Source organism: Neltuma alba, unplaced genomic scaffold (genome assembly GCF_004799145.2).
Source record: "Neltuma alba isolate B1F8T4 unplaced genomic scaffold, ASM479914v2 tig00013315_pilon, whole genome shotgun sequence".
Lineage (NCBI taxonomy): Eukaryota > Viridiplantae > Streptophyta > Magnoliopsida > Fabales > Fabaceae > Neltuma > Neltuma alba.
In genome coordinates this window covers 1-20,932 of record NW_021637590.1, presented here as the reverse complement: position 1 = coordinate 20,932, position 20,932 = coordinate 1, and the positions used below count along the sequence as shown (strand labels likewise).

The window sequence follows — 20,932 nt, the reverse complement described above, 5'->3', positions numbered from 1 at the left end:
ATTAATCTGGGCCTCCAAAAAGCTTTCAGAGTCATAAAACCCAGACCCACACCCAATCACCCCCAGTCCCTTGGCTGTAGACGTCACCGCCGACAAGCCCACGACATTGGAATTTCTAATACTGGATATAATATACTCTTCCGGTCATAAATATAAGACCTTTATATATAAGGGTCTTATATTTATGACCGGAGGAGTAGGAACTTTCTGGTCAAACAAACCGGTTGTTCTCGCTTATAATTTGAGGAATCTATTTAAATTTTTTTCATAGGAGAGGTGTTGATATTTAATACTCATTCTGTCCTTAATATAAGACCCATTTATCTAATTTGATTAGATTAAAAAAATTAGGTAAGTTAATTAATTATAAGAAATGTGATGTGTTTTTCCTAAAACACCATAATAATCTTTCTTAATACCCCATCTCCCTCTTCTATTTAATTATGATTGAAGAAGTATCCATAAAGGTAATTTAGAAAAAATGATAAATATGAGAAATAGATCTTATATTTAGGATCAAAACCAACTCAATAATTAGGTCCTATATTAAAGACCGGAGGAGTACCCTACAATACATCAAATAGAATTATCTTTAATAGAAAAATATGTATACTTAACAAAAAAAAAAGTTTCTGATCATATATGATTTTTTTTAAAAAAAAATATTGGCGTCAAATCAAAGATACTCTTTTTTGTTGGCTAAAAAATGATTTTTTTTCTCTTAACTTTATCATGGCTAAATTAGGGACTTTAACCTGCAACTATATATATACATATATGTATAGTACTACCTCCAGTCTTAATTATAAAATTTTATTTGTAGACTATAAACAAAATTTTATAATTAAAATCAGAGACCAACAAATTCAACTGATGCTTGGTTTGCCCGGAGAACAAGGCTAAAATTAGCTAAAAAGAGAGTTGGGGCAGAATCAGTGGAAAATTGACCATGAACCATTTTTTTTATTTTTTAAAAAATTTCAGTAACTCAAAACTATGTTATTTTGTATTTTTACTTGAGTTATTTTTTCAGTCTTACATATATATTTGATGATTCACGAAAACTTGTGTTGGATTGTTAGGCAATTTATATAGCATATTTAATGATATCTGTGGTTTATAATGGATAATAAATAGTTTTATCATAATGTTAATTAGCAGTATGATTGAATATAAGTTTGACATGTACAATGGGAAATTAAGAATATAAATAAATACTACGTCCGATCCTTAATATAAGATCTTGTTTGACTTTTATTTTAGTTATAAATATAAGACCCCAGTTCACTTTGTCTCTCATATTTATACATTTTTTTCCAAAGTAACCCTTCTAATAATGATAGTTCTAGTCAATATATTTGATTAGTAAAAGATATTTTAGAAAAGACAACATCTATTTAGGACAAATAACTAATTCAATTTACTTTCTTAATCTCTTTAAATTAATTAACCGGTTTTTATAATTAGGATTGGAGGTAGTATTATTTAAAATATTTTTAGCGGTTCAATGCCGGGTTGGGTTTTAACTGGAACGCTCGCGGGTTTCGAAGCCAGTTTCGCAGACTTGCAGCGTCAACTGCTCCTGGAGGCTCCTAACTTCAGCGACGCTTGTAGCTCTCAGTTGCTCCGTACGTGTCCTAGCCGCAGCCCACAGGGGCAGAGATGGCGTCCAAATCTCCAAAGAAAGCCAATCTCTTAGATCTCCATTCCATCAAGAACCTCCTCGACGAGTCTGCCTCTGAGGTCCAACTTAACCCTAACATACTCTATCCGTTTCAGATCTCATTCATGTCAATGACTTTGTTATGTTTACTCTTCGGATTCTTCTTTGAGTTCAGTAATCGGATTTTGCTTTCTTCATTTTCTCTTTCTTTAGATTGTTAAGAGTCGTGGCTATGTGGAAGACGTGAGATTGAGCAACATTAGGCTCTTCCTTGGAACGATCATAATCATCATTGCTCTGTTCGCCCAGTTTTACAAGAAGAAATTTCCTGAGAACCGGGATTTTCTCATTGCTTGCATCGTGTTATATCCTGTTCCTGGCTTAATTTTAATTTATACATCTGTTTATTTGTTTTCATCTCTCTGTCATCTAGGTGATAGACACCCTGAGGAGGAGAATAATAATAATCCTGCGTATGTTGTTTGGGACGAAGGATATTTGAAAAGGGGAAGACTAATGGATAACCTTTTGTTTTAAGAGGGGGAAGGTCCTTTTCCGGGCTTTTAATTTTGTTCTTCTTGTTGTTGTTTTTTTTTTTTTTTTGGGGGGGGGGGATTACCTATGAGAAATATGAAATCGAGTTCTTGAAATTTGAAACATTACGGGATGCATAAACACGTGAGAATTTAAGATACATGCATCAATTGGCATTTTATTGATGTTTCTTTAGCTGTGTGAGAGTTTTATCCTTGACTCTGGCAAGTATGTAGTCTTCAATGCGTTGTTGCAGCTGATCATATACACTAAGGAGAAGAATGCAATTCTGTTTACTTATCCTCCTGCCGTAAGTTTCTCACAACTCAGAAAAAGCACTGGCTTCGAAGCTATAAATTCATTTTATATATGGAGACTGAAGAATAATTAAGATGCTATGTGTTTGTTTGCCATTTTTCTGGATGAAACTGCCTTCTGTAACTTGTTATAATTTAGATATCCCATCTACTTCCCTGCTGGTTAGATGCATATGTATGGGTACCTCCCCCTTAGGTGTTGGGTCTGAGAATTCTATTTTGTAGTATCTATGCTAGAAATATGTATAATTTTTTATCCCGCATTCCTTTACTTAATGTTGATGCTGTGTCCCTCCCCTTAGGTTCATATATATGGGTAAATCCCCTTTGGTGTGGACTGCCAGCATACATGGTGATGTTGATATAGCCCTTCATTTCAATTGAAAAGTTCTAAATTTGATGAATACTTGAATCAGAAAAGAAATATAATCTGTTGTACCATCCCTTTTTTATGCATGACTTTTGTTTTTTTGGGCCAACTTTGTTTATAAATGATTATTTAGTTTCATCCTTCCATCATTCTCGGATTCATTTTCTAGTAAATAGAAAGAGTTATGATTATATTTGTGCGCATAGAGAGCAATGCCTTTGTTGGGTTGGATCAATGTGTATCATGTTTTCTTCTTGCTATTCACAGTGATCCGCAGAAGTGATGTCCGAGCCAGTGAGCTTTTCTGGGCATTAGGATCCATTTGCGTGGTATGGTACTTGAATCCCGCATTAGAAGTATGGGATTCAGGTCAAATGTGGGATTTATATGGACCTTTAGCTCCCCAACCTCCTAGGTTTACTTTTGCGGTATGGTTCCCCTAAATGCTACGATTGTTGCAATCATACAGCATGATTGCAGGGCTTGAGAGAATATTAGCACCCAGCTGGAAGGTATGGAACCTGAGCCCCATATTGTAAGTTTGGGGTTCTAATATGGACTTATGTGGACCTTGGGCTCTTAACCTCACGAGCTGGCCTCTGGGTCATAATTCTTCCAAAGGTTCCTTTTATTAGGATTTGCTGTAGTATGAAAATTAAGATTTATAGGGTGGACATGAATGTTTTAACTTGATTTTCATAAAAGATGCAATGCATGCTCCTGCCAAGTAAAGTGTTTACATCGAGGATCAAGCTGAAAAATCTGTAGTTGATTATTCTATGAACAAGTTATCATAGAGAACTAGTTATATATACTACTAGGTGTTCATTTCTTTTTCACAAATAGGTTATCATAAATAACTAATTATCATAAAGAACTAGTTATTAACAAATAGGTGTTCATTTGTTTTTAACTTATGTCTTGATGGAATTGGATTATTGTATATGCTTCTGATGGATGCAATTGGCCATCATCATATCATGTTTAAGCAGAACAGTGACTTAGTTTGTAATCATTCCAAATTTTTAATAATTTTACCTTAAATCTTTGGTTTTATGAGAATCCAGATTTCTTTTTGCAAGTCTCCAGTTCTTTAATCTTAAATGACATCAGTGTGGCATCTATCTCCACCTTCCGAGCATTAGAATTAGTCTTGATCCTATAATTCCTTTATTCATAAATCTAGCCATGATGCATACAATTAATATTTTCATGTTTTATGAATTATGGATAATAAATTTCGTTTAAGGTATCTGCATCCACAATCGGAGTAGAATTACGAATAAATGTGGTCCAGCAGTTCCGTGTAAATAACTTTTGCACTCAAAATAGAATAGCAGATGGAAAATAGAATTTGAAATAAAGAAGTTCATTTCTAAGTTTTAACGTCTGATTTGGAAGAATGTTGTGAATTCTGAATAGAAACATAGACAATTTTCTTGCTGGAAGTATGTGCTCAATGAGAAATGACTTGAAAGTTGCCCGGCAGATTGTAGGGTTTTCTATGTTCAAAGGTGTACTGTTGGTGTGATGTCATTCTGTTTTTGGCTGCTGTGTGACTTGATTGATGTAGATGTTTGTCTCGTTACGGGAGTTGGGTTTTTAGGGGGTTATATTGTTACTTGTGAAACAATCTAAGTTTGTCTTTAAATTTAGTTGCCAAGCTTGCTGATGATTCAGACGTTATGCGTCCTGCTGAAGCCTGAGACACTCTCACCTTGTGTTGAAATTTTATTAGATATTCTAACTTACATGTAATTTATTTGGGCAGGGATCCTACGTTGGTACTGGTTTGATAGTCTCCTCCAAACTGCCTCGATTTTCTGACATGTACACACTAACCATTGCAAGTGCGGATCCAAAATCAATTTCTGCGAATGACCCGGTGCATTTAACCAAAAGTGTTACTCAGTGGTATCCCCTTCTACCTTTCCTCTTTGCCTACGACCATGCAGAATAATGTTATTCTTATTCTTCTTTCACACGTCTTTCCGTCACACCCCTGCTCCTCTCTAAAATGTTCTCATTATCCATCATTCGTCAATATCATTCATCCTCTTTTGTTTCTTTTGAGTTAGGTTCACTAAGGATGGGATTTTGGTGGAGGGCCTGTTCTGGAAAGACGTTGAGGCATTGATAGATCAATATACTAAAGAACCAAAGAAGAGCAAGTGATGTGGAGAGGGCAATGATTTTGGCAGTGCACATTTTGTGGGATTAATATTATATCTGGACGAGTTTACAAACGTTGAAGTTTATAACTGTAGATTTCTTAGATTTTATAATGGAATTATGGGAATAAAACCCTCGTTAGAACGATGAATCTCGATATGGTTTGCCTTATGCTCATGTTTGGTAGCAGCGACTGCAAAGCTTTTTAAGGGAAAAGTGGAATATTTTTTTTTTTCGTGGGTGGCGGAGTTAAAAGAGGTCCAGGTCATAGTTCATATGGCCGGAGAAGGAAAAGGAGGGGGGGGGGGGAAATGAATAATTAGTTAGTGTGATCCGTTAGGTGCGAATAAAAATACAAGGGAATGAGCCCCTCGAACTCTTGGCGTGATGATGGGATAGTTATGGTGTCTCCAATCAAGACACGGGTTTGACACGGCGAAGATGAATAAGAAAAATACTATTTATTTTTGAATATATGTTAAATAACTAATTTGAAAAGATTAAATAAATTAGTTAAGTTAGTTAATTGTAATAAATGTGTTTATTTTTTTAAATTATTTTTTGGTTGTGTATTGAAATTATTTTTCATGCTATTGAATTATTTTTATTTTTTGTTATGTATAGATATTCTTTTATTATATATAATTTTATTTGAGATACTGATGAGTATAAAGTGTAAATACATCTCCTACTAAAAATTTAAACCTTAGTTTATGAGTGACTAGCCTTGGACCTAACTTCGTTAGTATATTACTCCTCCAGTTCTTAATATAAAACTTAAAACTAATTTGATTAGATTAAGAAAGTTAAGTAAATTAATTAATTATAAAAAATATAATATGTTTTTTTTAAAACATCATAATTATCTTCTTTAATATTCTCCTTTTTTATTATACTTGATTATGGTTGAGAGAGTATCCATAGAGGTAATTTAGAAAAAACTGATAAAAATAAGAAATAAATCTTATGTTTAGGATTAAAATTAACTCAATAATTAGGTTTTATATTAAGGATCGGAATAGTATGTTATTGTTGTACCTTTTGGAGGGAAACAAATAGAGAGCTAGAGGAAGCTTTGATTGATTAGGGTTGGCTAGTTAATCATGGGTCTTATGAGGACATTTTGTCAGCAAAAATAGAAAAAATTCCCCCTTTGCCGAGAGTGCTCTTTCTAGTGAAGAGTATCTATATACATGAAAAAAAATATTAAATTTTTTTAGTTTAATATAATTTCCTGAATATATTGTAATTAATTAAATAACTCTGATATGAAAAATAAAAAAATATAAAAAATGAAATTGAAAAGAAGGTGCTTCACTTCCTATTATCAAATAGTAGTTTTATCTAGTACACATAATTAGTAAGGGTATTTTAGGAAAGATAACATTTATTTATTATAAATAACTAATTTAATAAATTTTCTCAATATACATAAATTAATTAACTAACTCTTATATTAAGGACTGAAAATAGTAGTTATGCATTAATATTTGAAATTTGTATGATCGATAGGTCGAATAAATTTAATAAATGCCAGCGTCGAAATAGTTAAGAGTGAGAAAGAAGAGGTCACGTCCATCTGGCCATAGAAAAACAACACGAGGTTATGTGCGCGAGAACGAATGCTGATTGAGGATGGGTCAATGCGCTCTCAAGTCGCGCTACTTGGAGCGAAAGCAGGGACTGGCCGGCGCCTAATCATTCCAAGTTGGAATCCATTCCACTCCCTAATGAGTCTTGTGCCTATTCCAAATGGGTCCCTTTCCCCTCCTCAAATGGGCCCTCCACCTTTATTCTCTTTCCCAACAAAATATCTCGGCTTTCATTATCATGTGCATAAATCATAAATATTGCTGCTCATTTGAAGCTACCCAAAACATGGGTAATTTTAAAACAAACGCTTGAGAAAATAACATTAGATTTAAAATTAAAATTTAATATTCATGAAAATTTCAGTTATATCTGACTCTCTTTGAATTTATTTTGCTGATGAAATTTAATTCCCACACAGCATAAGGTTACATATATAAAAGATTAATTATTACTCATCCGATTCTTAATATAGGACCCAATTGTTGAGTTGGTTTGGTTCTAAATATAAGACCCATTTTTTCATATTTATCAATTTTCTCTAAATTACTTCTATAAATACTCCCTCAACTATAATCAAGTAGAAAAGGAAGATGGAGTATTAAGAAAGATGATTATGGTATTTTAGAAAAAATGTATTATATTTCTTATAATTAACTAATAACTAACTTACCTAACTTCCTTAATCTAATCAAATTAGTTAAATAAGTCTTATATTAAGGATTGGAGGAGTATGGCATGAAATAAATTATGTGTAAGATAACTTAGATAAGATTCTTCCTATGTGTCAAAATATTTAATCCAGTTTTTTTAAAAATAAAAATTAAAACTTGATGGTATAAAATATGTGAACTCCAATTTCAAATCTCAAGAATTATTAATTTTTAATGTAATCCTTACGCAAACTAGAATGGACTTTTTTTAATTTTTTGCCCCAAAGTAGAATGGATTTGTACCGCATGTAGGGAGGCCCCACGGAGGGGATATGTGGGTCAAAAAGCTGGCCCCACATGTCTCTGATTCGCAGGTTTTATTTTTAAATATTAACCTGTCCTTTTCATGGGACACCCTCCTTCTTTCTCCCACTCATCTGCCCAAGGAGGGCCACCACGCCACAATTATCAAGTCAAGCTCGTGTGAACCAGAAAATATTTTTGAGAGTCTCAAATTAAATCTGATATGAATATGTCATATAAAAATGGTTTAAAAAGGAAAAAATAATTTTTTTTAAATAATTCATTTTATATTACGAAATTATAATTATAATCGTACTATTTTAAACTGATAATACTGTTTATTTTAAATATCTTTAATATAAAAACTCATTTAACTTTTTTTATCCTAAATATAAGACCCTAATATACTTTGTGTCTCATATTTATCTATTTTATCTAAGATAGTCCTTAGAATAATAATAGTTCTAGCCAATACACTTGATTAGTACGGATATTTTAGGAAAGACAACACTTATTTATTATAAATAACTAACTAAACTAATTTTTTTAATCTACTCAAATTAATCAATTAGTTTTTATAGTAATAAGTGGAGTTAATATATCAATTCGTTAATTATATATATTTTTTAGCCAACATGAATTTATAAATTATTTACATTTCTTATTATTTTTTAAATATGAAGATACGAAGATTTCATTCATGTTCATACCTTACCTTGCTTTTAGCCTTTAATCACACTTGGAAATTCTTTAATTGTAGTTCACCGGCCTATGTCGTCATCAATCACCACTGGCATTGGATGGGCACACGGTAGCCCTAAGCCTATTCCTTACGCTGTCGTTTTCAGGCGCCCAATTATGCTTAGTTTGCCTGGGTATTATATAAGCCACCCCCAGACTTATTATCGCCTTTCGTTCTGCAGCCAGGTATCATTCTTTTCTATCTTCCCAACCCCCCCTTTGGTTTCTCTCAATTTCTCGGCTCTCGCCGTACATAGATATTTCGGCTTCGGTATTCGAGGCTTTTGATTCCGATCTCGTGACCAACCCTAGCTACGGCTCTCGATTCCTGCTTCGATCTTCAGATAATCTGAAATTAAATGTCTACCGGGAGACGAGCAGATTTGTTTGACGCCGACAAGGCCAGTGGATCTGATCCCTCCGACCGACCTGCGATTGCTGAGGATTTTGATGATTCGTCGTCTGTGGATGGCGTCTCTTTGAACGGCGTTGAATCCGGTTCGAGTGCTAGGCTTCCGGGAGAAAGTGGTGGATCGAGGAGGGAGACTCTGCTCACGCAGCGGTTGACGGATATACTCGTAGATCAGGGCGATGGGGATCTTTTGCTTCAGCGGAGCAACCAGGATGATCATCTGATGCAGTGGTTTCAGGCTCTTAATATGCAGATTATGGGGGCATGTCGCGCTGACGAGAGGCTTAAACCCTTGTTGAAGATGAACGTCTCCGGTGGCGTCGCCGAGGATCCCCTGCTAACCCAATTAAGTCAGGTAAGAGTTGGATTTCTATATTTCGGTGTTTTCATCTGAAAGATATTCCGAGTCTTCGCGGCCTCAGCGATGAGGCACCTGTAAATTTCATTGTTAGCCTGAATTTTGGGAACTGCACAAATGATTTGTTCGTACTCCTTTTTGGTTCGATCTTGCATCGAACCAACAACTTATTCGTTTTCTTCTCAACTTCTGTCAGATGTGTTTTGTGAATGGCCAACGGCCCTTTAATTCCTTTTAATCGTGCAGCATTTCGAGCCAGCAGAGGTTGGGATGCTTGCCAGATGCTTCTGTGTACCTCTTGTTTCGATCCGAGTTGGAACAATTCACAAGGAAGGGTCACGTTTGTGTCCTACCGCCAATAGGTAATCTCATTTAAGCTTTTGTGAAAATCTACTTCTTATTTGTTCCCCTGTATCTTCGTCAAGGGGAAAATCGTCTTATGGATATTATTGTAGATATTCTAGCGTCTGGTTTACACAAATCATTTGTACTGTGCATTTTTTAGGATGGAGTTACAGGTCTTGAGTGCATTTTGTGACCTGAAGCATTTATTGATGATCTAAGTTCACCGTTCAGTCACTATGATTTATTATTTTGATAGTTATACATTCATTGTTGTATGAACGTATTCAAAATTTGACTTACTGCCATATTTCCACTTTATTGCTACATCTACCGGCGGTTTGTTCTGTACATCAAACCATGCAGGCTGTTAGGTTTATGATTATTCGCGGTGTTATAGTAATTTTCTGATGTTTTGCAGTAGCTCACCGATATAAATATACCTGTAAGTTAGTGTCTGTGTGTATGATGTTGTGTGTACTAAAGTATGATTTGAAAGCGTTGACCTCTTTAGCCGCAACAGGCTTGCTCTTTCTGTGCTTCTGCATTCCTTGTTGACAATTGAAGCATCCATTTGTTTCCTGTGCATCTCTGTGCAAATCTTCTGTCAAATTATGCAAGTTGTGCGTTGGGTCTCTCTGGTTTGTTTTCTTTTGTGGAGATGTCCTATTTTCTGTCTTATTTCCAATCTTTTTTACAGTAGGGCTGTGACACCCCTACTTGCTCCATTTATAATATTCAGTGGTTGCTGTAAATATATAAAATTGCTCCTTTATTGTTAAAACCAATTTGTTTGCCAAGCCTGACAGTTTCTGCCTTCAAGAGTTCTCATTGGTTTCTTTAAAAGTTAGTCAAGTGAGAGCCAGTGGTGTGGCAGCCTCTAACGCTTCCGAGTTTACAGTTTCTTCAATTTTTTCTTTTTTAAAATTAATACTTTTTATGTTTCACGTGTGACATTTATTCCTTGGACATCATGTATTCCATTCACACTGTCTATTTGGAGCTGTTACATATTGTCTGTCTTAGCTGGCTTTTCTGCAATTACATTGATGAATTTTCCTGCTTACCTTCACATGTCTGGTCAAGCTCAAAGTAGCAATTATGGACTGCTATACATGGATTAACACATCTCTTATGGCAATTTGCTTCCATTACCTGAGATTGAATTGCTGGCTGTTATTCTGAATTTAATTGTGGTGGTAATCTTAACTGAAAGGTGTAGTTTGTTGGGTGATCAATAGAAATTGTAGGAGTCCATAGTTTAGATTATTAATGGCAATATGTTCATTCTTCCAAGTAAATATGTCTTTTGGCTTGTAGGTAACTGGGCGTATTCTATTATGATCTCTGAATTAAGAAGAAGTAAAGGTAGTTCCATGATCCTATATTATACATATTATTGCATCTTGAGGTTTGATGTTCTCATGTGGAATAAAGTCAACTAACATCTTGTGTTGTGGTCCACCTTTAATTAGCATTATAATTGTTATTTGCATATTGTATACTGTTTTTGTATGTTTGTTGATTTTTGGATGTTTACTTTAGGATGATGGACATGTTATTTTTTTCTTGTTTATCATTAACTTGGCCACTTATGCATCGTGTGCTCACTTGCACAAATTCATGTATGAAACAGATTGTTCTTGCATGCTGTATGTGGCTATAAATTATGTGCCTAATTCCTGTTTAAGATTCTTGTTGATCATCAATGATTATTATGCAGGTAGGGTAGCCGATCAGAACTGATCAATATTTTGAGCTAGCTGCATAAAACTTTGCTATGAAACTATGTGGATGTTTTGCTAACCCTATTACTAATTTGTATCACTTGTTATTTGTAAGGCTTAAAAGTGTGCACGGTATAATTTTGTTGTGAGAACTAAACGAAGAAGATTGTATTTACAATATATATACTTCCTTAGTATGAAGCACGTATGTTCATGGTTATGGCCTGCGGCAAGTTGTTTACTGTTGCAGTTTTACTAGTTTTTAAACATCAGAGGCTATATTCAATGTGAAATTAAATGCTAAATCACTTGTTTACAAAATCAAAAGTTTCGTTCAAACTCCTAGAAGCTATGTTCAGATCGTTAGGGTTAATTAGACAAGGCTTTTATGTCATTCGGTTAGTATTTGCTGATTCATTTTTTTTACTTTGATGGTTGAAGTTTGCGACAGAGCATCTCATTTTGATACTTCTTTTTCTACAGGTTCACTAATGTGGTATCATTCTGTCTTGAATTGTTTACAGGGGAAGCTTGAGTCTTATACTGCTGCCAAGTTCTGATCTTCGTCTCTCATTCATTGGAGATGATGGCAATGTAGAAAGGATGTTTACCCTAACCAAAAAATCTCATTGTGCTGCTGTTGTGATCAATGAAATCCCAGAAGACAGTTCTGGTCGTTCCTTCCTTATAAGAGCTCCAGATGGGAGAACCTTTTACTTCTGGTGCTCAGAGAAATCTAAACTGTTAGGAATTGAATTAATTGGAAAGGTAATTTGGGTTGCACTTTTTCAGTCATGCATTAAATTTTTCCTCTTGGCTCTCTTCATCCGTTTTTTTTTTTTTCCGGGTTGTATCCTTTTTTTCTTTGTTTTTTTTTGTTAAGAGATTTGGACAAATATTACCACTCTGTCCTGAAACTTTTCCCCCTCAATCTAGTTGAAGGATTTGCTCAAGACGAAACCATCAGTAGCAGACTTGAGTGGGATTAGCAAATCAAGGCTCGATTGTTTTGCTACTCAGCTTCGTGCTTTTCTTGTGGGATCATCAGTGGGCAGTATTAATGAAAGTGTGGCTTGTACCTCAACGCTGACTGCTAATTCCGTGGTTCACAATGCTTCTTTGTCCGCATCGAAATATGCCAGATCTCGACACAGTGGCAGTCAAGCAGTGAAGGGAAATGCACTTTACCTTGGCAGTCTTAGTCCAAAATCAAGTTCATTCAAAGAGGGTACCCCTAGAAACTTGTCTTCTTTCAGGATTGCGAGGGAAAAGTTAAAACGTCGCTGTGATAACCAACAGATTGCACTTGATGACTTGTCAAATGATTCGTTGAATACCTCTGATACAACTTCGAGTCATATTGATCATGATAAACTTCCAGAAGTTAACAAAACATTTCCTCCTTTAAGTTTTCTTGGATCATTAGGAAATCTTACTGTCCCATCAAACCTTGGTCAGCAAGGAGAAGTCCCCCCTTTGGCTTCGCCACTTTTTGCCCCGCACTATTGCTGGTGTCCCCCTGGGGTTTCAACTCGCCCATCCCCAGCGGCACCTTCGAAATTTCCTGGCTCATCCATTGAATCACATCCTTCTCCCGTGGATGCCTCCTTGTTCCCTAACGCCATCCCAGGTAGCCTATTGGCACCAACACCGCCACTTAATCTAAGCTCGCCTATGCAGTTCCCCCAATTCCTACCTGATCCGTTGATTAGAATGCCCCTTCCAGCTTCCCAGCAGATTCCCACCTTCACACCTCTAATATGTGATCCAATCGTTCACGTCCCAGTAATTGATGTGTGCTCTTCAGGAGGTCAGGGCTATCTTGTAAGCGCTGGCCCTGCCATATCAACTGCCATTCCTCCGTTGCACCCAAATCTTGTGAAGCCGCTGATTTCTGAATCTGATTCTGTGGTAAAGGGTGCGAGAGAGACGCTACGTCTGCTGATGGGCGGTTCAAGTCAGCCTAACAAACCGGTTATGGATACTTTGCCTGCAGTTTTGACAAATGCGGATGAAAAACCAAGCATAATTGTGACCGGCAGCCGCGGTCTCTATGCCGGATCCCGAGACGTTGATGTTATTGCCAACAGCATTGCAGCCATGGGTTTAGCTTCACTCTCTGGGGCATCCAGGTCAGACAGCGATTCCGATGATTGTGGCCCCTGTGGAATTTCAGAAGAACAAATGGGAGATCACAGTGATGCGACTGGTAGCTAGCGCCTTCTCCGATGTAGTAACGCATTCTCTTTCTTGTAGTGTTGTAGGTTTTCTTCTGTTCCGGTGACATGTAGATATGTTTCTACTCCTTCCCTTTTGAAATGTAACCAACTAGTGCAAGTATTAGTACTCTTGCCTTTTTATATCCCTTGGAGAAATATTTCATTACTTTGGTCTATATGTAGTTCAGAGCTAATATTCGAATGTTGATTTGTGAAACAACACTTTGTCCCTCAACTATTATTCATTGCTTCAGACCACATGTTTAAATATCACCAACCAAATAATGTTGAAGGTTTTTTTTTAGGCGTTTTTATTAGGAAGAAAAAGTAAGGAGGACGAGACCATTGGTCAAATTAATAAGCCGTATGAAGATCTATTTTGTATGTTTAGACCGGAGTTTTATAATCTGAATGAATCAGTCAGTCAACTGGATGAGCAGGCGGCGGATCAATGTCGTTCAAAATTATAGTTAACCTATACCCATAAAAAGAGCAAAAATATGCATAAAAATATTTTAATAAAAAGCAATAACCCATATAAATAAATATTCATGCATAAATTACATATCATTTTAACAAAACATACAAGAAGATGAATATTTGAAATCCTGATCTCGAGTTAATAATGAAATCTATTTAATGCGCAGAATATGTAAAATATTGAAATTCCTATTATATACGTATATTTATTTAATGGACGTATGAGTAATTTTATAATGTAGTGTGTGTGTGTATATAACAATATATTTGCTTTCAAAAATAAATAATTTTTGCTTACCACTCGTCAGATTTTGCTCCAATCGTACATGCCCAGCTGCTTGAACCCATTAAGTTGGGTTTATGGCAATGCTTCCTCCTTCTTCTTTTTTCCCAAACCGCGGGGAAAAATTTGAGGGTTTAAGCAAATATCCAACAATTTCTGTATTGAATCACTTAATTTGAAGCTGGTCATTCTTCTCAACGTCTCTCTTCCCCTTCACCTTTTTTTTTTTTTTCTTCTTCTTTTCCTTCTCTTCTCTCTTATGATCTCTATAATCTGTAGCTTAGTTATTCTCCTTCACTTTTTATTTAGTCGTCGTCGTCTTCTCCTTTCTTGGCAAGTATCCATCTTCCATCCCTTTCTCTATTCATCATTTATTAAATCCATTTTTCTGCGGCATTTCCCCCTCTCATTTTCTCTCTGACTTCGGTTTTCATTTTTATCTTCATGATTAACTTTCAAAACAAGAAGTGAAAGTTTTTATAAAAGGGAAATACCAACTCATTACTTGGGTTATAACCAAATTATACCAGTTCAGACAGGTCTCCACTGGATTACATTTTCCTTATTTCGACATTTAATGACACCATACAAGTGGCTGCTTCACCAATTTTCAGTTTGAACAAGCTCGTCCGGTCCAACTGCGATAAGATCAATATCATGTATCATATGTTTAGGGGTATGAATGATATGTGTATATATACGTGTGTGTGGCCAACGATATATATAATATGAATGTTATTATTTAGTTCGGCTAATTGAGATAAAACAAAGGGCTTTAATAAAGGGTTGTTCAGTTAAAGAAATTCTATGGGAATAATGATTGTAATGTTGAATGGAATTAATGAGGCATCATAGGTATCATTGCGCAGTGATATGAACACCAATGATTGTCACACCAAATCTTGCAAACTACTACAGTTACAAGACAACTTCTTCCTCGCTTCGTCTTAATTTTTCTCTTTCAAATTGTTCTATACATGTAAATGAAATATGTTGCCCCTTCTATTTCTTTTTAATTGTTGTTTTGGCAAAAACAAAAATGTATTTATCTATTATACATTAATTACTAATTCTTTTTTTGAAAAAAATATACTCTTACTTTCATTCTTTGTATGTTCAAAGAACCGTTAATTACTAAAATAAATTTTAAATATATTGAGAGTTTTAAAATAAATTTTGATATATTAATTACAATTCGTAATTGGTAATTTAAACAATGAAAACCTTGGATTACATATTAGAAAACGGAGGGGATAGATAACTACTTTGAATTTTTATTTGATGAAAGTGCCTTCTGGATGAAATTGGTGGGGGTGTGGTAACTCACTGTGGTTGATGGAGCCATGGAAAGTTGATGGACTGCCATGATGAAGCATTATGATGTTGGAATGAGATTCCATGGAAATTTAAAAAAATATTCAAATTGGCAAATGAGAAAGCTTGGTTATACTGTGTGTTCAGTGAATTTGTGGAATATGACGACACGCACTTTTACTTCTTTAAGACTTTAAAAATAAAAAATAAAAAACTCAACTAATAATGGGACTATTGAAATCTCATTATTCAACCAAGATAATCAGAATTTGGGACGCAGTGACTTGGAATTCTAAAATTGGATTTTAATGTTGTGTCTTGACTCTTAAGCGTTCAAGTTGAGATGGACTCCCCAGGCGGCACACCCAGAAAAGAAATTACTAGCCTGACTTATGATATAATCTTATAATTAAGTCATTTATTTATCTTTCTTGATTTTTCCAAATAAATCAAGTATTGTATTAAGAATGGAAGGTAATAATAAAACACTACCTCTAATTCTCAATATAAGAGCTGATATTATTTAAATTAATTATTTGTTACAAATATATATTGGTATTTCTAAAATATCCTCTTCAATTATGTGCAATAAATGGTTAAAATTATCCCCTAGTGAGAACCCCTTATAATTAATAGTAATGTTTTGAAAAAAGATATGAAACAAACTAGATTATGAGGTACTGTATTTAGCATCAAATTCAATCTTTCACCTATTCTTGTATTAAGGACTAGGAAATAGTATATTTGACAGACACCCAAAGATCTAGAAGCCAAGTGCTTTTGCAAAATTACACAAATAAAGGTTATTTATGCATACATACCAAGTCATTTATAAGCTTGCATTAAGTACATGATTATACCACTAAATTTGTCATTAAAAGTTTTATCTCCCAACCTAGGCTTCATTAATCAGAAAAATTCCCCTCCATCATAGTATTATCAAAATTTATTCGTATAGTTAAGAAACCCAATAAGGTAATAGGAACAATTATCCATCCTATCCTAAATATAAGAGTTAAATGAGTTGTTGGACTTTGTTATGAACATAAAATCTTAGTTTACTTTGTTTTCATATTTATTATTTTTTCTAAACTAATTTAATTAACTGATAAATTACTACATGATTTGATACTATATAAAGGATATTTTAGGATGATCAATTCACATGTGTTATAATTAACTAGTTTATCTGACTTTCTTAATTTATCTAAATTAATTAGGTAATTCTTATGTGGAGGATCAAAGGCAACCGTAATTTTCATTTGAAATTAATTTAATTTAAAAACAAAGAATGAAATGGGACATAAATAGTGACCAGAGTTCAAATTTTTTTCTTATATGTATATAAAACAGTATAGTGTGTTGATGTATTCTGCTGTTTAATGATATAATAATTGATCAAGGTGATAATAATAAGCTTCTAAAAAACACAGAAAAAGAATAAGGGTAAATACTGTTTGTGGTGGAGGCTTGGTGAATGGTGAGCCTTGGTGAATGGCAGTGTAGGTCAAGGTTGATAATGATTTGAGATGAAAGTGCAGGAGAATGAGACTGGCTCTCCCAACAAACAAAATTTGTGTCAGACAAAACCACTAAATTATTTATTAATTTGCATTCATTTTTGTCAGGAATATTTTGCATGAATTTCTTCTGTAACTTCCCAGTGTTCGCTGACTACAAATGTATTCTTTGCCCATGGAATCTTTTTCCGCTTAGCAGTTCAAATACAAAATAGTAGTAGTAGTAGTAATAATAATAATAATATAACAGACCATTGTCAATCTGGAGCTTCTGCCACCAGCCTTTTTAGGATCCCAAAGTACAGCTGCACATGCTATTTATTTCTCCATTAGTTCTTGTTCTTCATGTATTCTTTCCAGCTTGCAAAACCATCCTAGAATCTAGTTGAAGAATCCAACTCCTTCCACTTTAGATATTTTGATTATAAGATGTGTGGATAAAATCAATTCTATAAACTTAATTAATGTTTGTAAAAAAAATTAGATGAGATAAGCTAAAATAGAATTAGGAATTTGAGTTAGATGTTCAAAACAAACCAAGTCGAATTTATTTAGGCTACCTTAAATAAGTCCAAATAGGATAAATAACCTTGATAAATAGGGTTTGATTCTAAATATTAGGCTAACGATCCAACTTGAATAGGCCTTAAAAATATTGAGGACAAAAAATATGAAAAAAAAAATTCTAACATCCAAATTAAGTCTAAAAAAAAATACAGGCATTGGTTTAAGAGAAAATTCCAAAAACAAAAAATACTCCTCGAATTTTAAAATTTTAAATGAGAAATTTCTATAAAAATGTGTTATCATTTGCTTTTTAAGTATAGTTAATTACTATTAAAGTGTAAGAAGTAAAATTGATTTAGGATTTTAAAATTGAAATAATGTCTTTTTGAGATTTTTTTTCCCCTTGGTTTAAACACCATGAATAATTTTGTTGAAAAAAGAGGAAACTGGAAGAAAAGTGATAATATTATTTATTTACTTTGTCTGGCATGATATGGTAGTTAAAAAGTTACTATAGAATAATAAATTTATGCCATGTAAGATTTTTTTTTCTGTTGAGTAAATTAGCAAAGGTCAGAAAAGGAAGTTTATGAGTATATTTGGGAAGTTAAAAGGTGGAAGGAGAAAGGTTATAAAGTTCAGCGAATAAAGTGAATAATTTACTGTAATTTGAAGGCAACATGAGTCTTTCATGTAATGCCATTGATTTTCTGCAACTCCCCCACCCAGCCAATTCTCATCTCTGTTTTCCAATTTAAATTCAGCTCTTGGAATCAGATTCTGTCTCTGGATACGGATCTATCAGATATGAATCTTCCATCTGAAATCGATTCAATTTGAAAGTAAAAACACAACGAACTATATGTGATAAAGACATAGAAATACATCTAATAAAAAGCAAATATAAATCATTCAGATGTTGATCTGTTAGTCATAAATAGGGAAGAGGAAGGGAGAAGATGGGAAAGCGAAGAAGAGACAATCTCCTCCCTTCTCTGCAGAGTATTCCAACTTGAAAAAGATGTGCTAAATATAAGACTCATTTTGTAGTACAGTTTACACTAGAAAATGAGTCTTATATTTAGGACATGAGGAGTATTTGGTATCAATATGTTATAAGATCTTAACTCCTAATTTATTACTTATATATACTACATGTTAATATAAGAATTATATAACTTTTTATAAAAATTTTAAAAATTAGTTAATTTAATTAATTGTAATAAATTTGTTTAATTATTTCTAAAATGTTCTATAATCATGTGCATTAAAACTACCAATAATAAAAATTTTAACATGTGTAAATACTATAGAGGTTACTTGGAGAGAAATATATAAATATTGAAGACAAAATGGATTAATATCTTATATTTGAAATAAAATTGAATATCTAACTAACTTTTATATTAGGGATAATGGATAGTATAAGATCTAACTTGTAATTTAAATTTCAACAAACTAAATTTTATACTAAAAAGAGCAGGTAATATGATGATCGAGGGAGCAGGGTTGAAACATAAAATTGCGGGGCTGACGCGTGAGGACAAGAGAATGGGGCAGCCCACTTTCCTCCTCTACCCAAAACTATACCGTTTTGGATGTAAAAATCGAAGGCTGATCTCTCAGTTTTTTTTCCCTCTCCAAACCAACATCCTTGAATCAGATATTTCTCATCCAGTATGCTAAACTAAGTTTTAGTGGATTCAATATCTTAAAATAATTTTTAGTACACACGGCACTCTAAAATTATTTTTCAATGGTACCCAATATTTAGAAAGTTGCACACTGAATTATTTTTTCAGTAACCCTCAGTATTCATAATTTTAAATGCATCAAGTACTCTATTATTTTCCTAGTGATAATACCCAATATCCTAAAATTAGTTCAGAATACTAGTGCTACTGAAAAATATTTTAAAGCATTAAACGTAATAAAAACTATTTTATGATACTGAATGCTATTGAAAAAAAAAACTTCAGATGGACATTGATTTGTGGGAGGAAAAAAAAAGTTCAAACCCATTTTTTACGCCCACCAAGTGTAGTTTTGGGTGGAAGAGGAGAAGAGAAGGAAGGGTAGAAGAGGAAAGCCGGTTCCCAGAATGGGAAGGGGACAGCATTAAGAACATCCTGAATCTCAAAACAAGGTGACATGGAGGATGGTGTTGTACGGATGGACGAGGAGCAGCAGACAGCCTAACATGAACGAGTTTGAGTCAGAGGCCACAATGAGAAAGCCAGCCCCCTCCCTCCATCCTCCTTTGTTTCCTGTCTTCCATTACATGAGATGGCGTTTCATGTTTCCCCCCAACGCAAAATCGATGAGGTGTACGACAGAGACTGAGAGAGCGATGAGTGGAGGGACCAGAGCAGGCGATAAGGGTAATAATGAAGGAGGTGGGTGTCCCCACATGCATGGGCCCCCAACTTTGTTGGCCTGACCCGATCCATCGTCGTCATCTTCTGTGCCAACTCCTCTCTGTACTATATGCATCCCAACATTCATTAAAGCAAGCTACTAATTGATCAGTCCCTTTCAAACCGTATGCTACACCTGATACTATCTCTTATCTTAATTATAAAAACAACTTAGCTAATTTAAAAAATTAAAAAATAAGTTAAATTAGTTATTTGTAATAATAAAATATTCTTCCTAATTAAGTTTATTAATTAGAACTACCATTATTAGAGGAACTACCTTAAAAAAATATAAATATGAGAGACAAATAGATTCGAGTCTTATAATTAAGACAAAAATAAAAGTCAAACGAGATTTATATTAAGGATCAGAGGTAGTATAAGAATTAAATATTTTTCTGGTTCTATTTATAATTCACTTCCAACATGTTTCACATAGATCAGAAAAACTTTAAACTTTATTAACTCTTGTTTAAAATTCAATAACTTTTCAATTTTATCCCTATTTAATATACATTATACTTCATGTAACAAAGTCAAATTAATAAAGGGTAAAATTGTATAACCATACAAAACATGTATCTCAATGCCCTATAAATAGATCAAAAATATCTTCTCCCTCTATCATATAAATAGGACTAGGAGGGTATAAAAGTCCAATATATTTTATCTCTTAAATTTATAATTTTTTAAAAATATTTATATTAATTATGAGTATTCTATCAAGAGATAATTCTATAATATATGATTAGAGAGGGTAATATAGAGAAGTCAATGCACCTTCGCTATTAATATATAATCCACTTAACTAATTTTTTAAATTTTTTTAAATTAGTTATCTAGTTTTTATATTGATAATCAAATACAGTGTATATATTGGTGGGACAGATATTTGACACGAGTTCAATACGTTATATATTGTTCAATTTCAAAATAACTCTAGAACACTTTTTCAGATCTTTTCTAGCAGTCCAGAAATCATATTTGCCAAAATTCGAGTGTGAAAAAAA

General features: G+C 33.8%; 2 protein-coding genes across 3 annotated transcripts; both read left to right on the top strand.

The window, feature by feature from the left end:
* The first annotated feature begins 1,572 nt into the window (after positions 1–1,572).
* On the top strand, positions 1,573–5,230 carry LOC114736164 (probable signal peptidase complex subunit 2). Of its 2 annotated transcripts, none has more exons than XM_028923942.1 (5): positions 1,573–1,743; positions 1,886–2,028; positions 2,426–2,507; positions 4,656–4,798; positions 4,963–5,230. In XM_028923942.1, exons 1-5 carry the CDS (start codon positions 1,663–1,665, stop codon positions 5,057–5,059), a joined length of 546 nt encoding a protein of 181 aa, XP_028779775.1. In that variant the 5' UTR covers positions 1,573–1,662; the 3' UTR covers positions 5,060–5,230. The 2 variants fall into 2 exon arrangements, with proteins under 2 accessions (XP_028779775.1, XP_028779774.1); XM_028923941.1 differs by having other exon boundaries at positions 1,575–1,743; positions 1,877–2,028.
* Positions 5,231–8,540: 3,310 nt separating this feature from the next.
* LOC114736159 (uncharacterized) lies at positions 8,541–13,648 on the top strand. The gene is made up of 4 exons (XM_028923937.1): positions 8,541–9,110; positions 9,360–9,475; positions 11,707–11,950; positions 12,119–13,648. Exons 1-4 carry the CDS (start codon positions 8,703–8,705, stop codon positions 13,397–13,399), a joined length of 2,049 nt encoding a protein of 682 aa, XP_028779770.1. The 5' UTR covers positions 8,541–8,702; the 3' UTR covers positions 13,400–13,648.
* The last annotated feature ends 7,284 nt before the right edge of the window (positions 13,649–20,932 follow it).

Coding starts and splice junctions, on each gene's coding strand:
- LOC114736159 (XM_028923937.1), top strand. CDS start 8,703: ATGTCTACCGGGAGACGAGCAGATTTGTTTGACGCCGACAAGGCCAGT. Junction 9,111..9,359: donor TGCTAACCCAATTAAGTCAG/GTAAGAGTTGGA, acceptor TTAATCGTGCAG/CATTTCGAGCCAGCAGAGGT. Junction 9,476..11,706: donor TTGTGTCCTACCGCCAATAG/GTAATCTCATTT, acceptor AATTGTTTACAG/GGGAAGCTTGAGTCTTATAC.
- LOC114736164 (XM_028923941.1), top strand. CDS start 1,663: ATGGCGTCCAAATCTCCAAAGAAAGCCAATCTCTTAGATCTCCATTCC. Junction 1,744..1,876: donor TCGACGAGTCTGCCTCTGAG/GTCCAACTTAAC, acceptor CTCTTTCTTTAG/ATTGTTAAGAGTCGTGGCTA. Junction 2,029..2,425: donor CTCATTGCTTGCATCGTGTT/ATATCCTGTTCC, acceptor TGACTCTGGCAA/GTATGTAGTCTTCAATGCGT.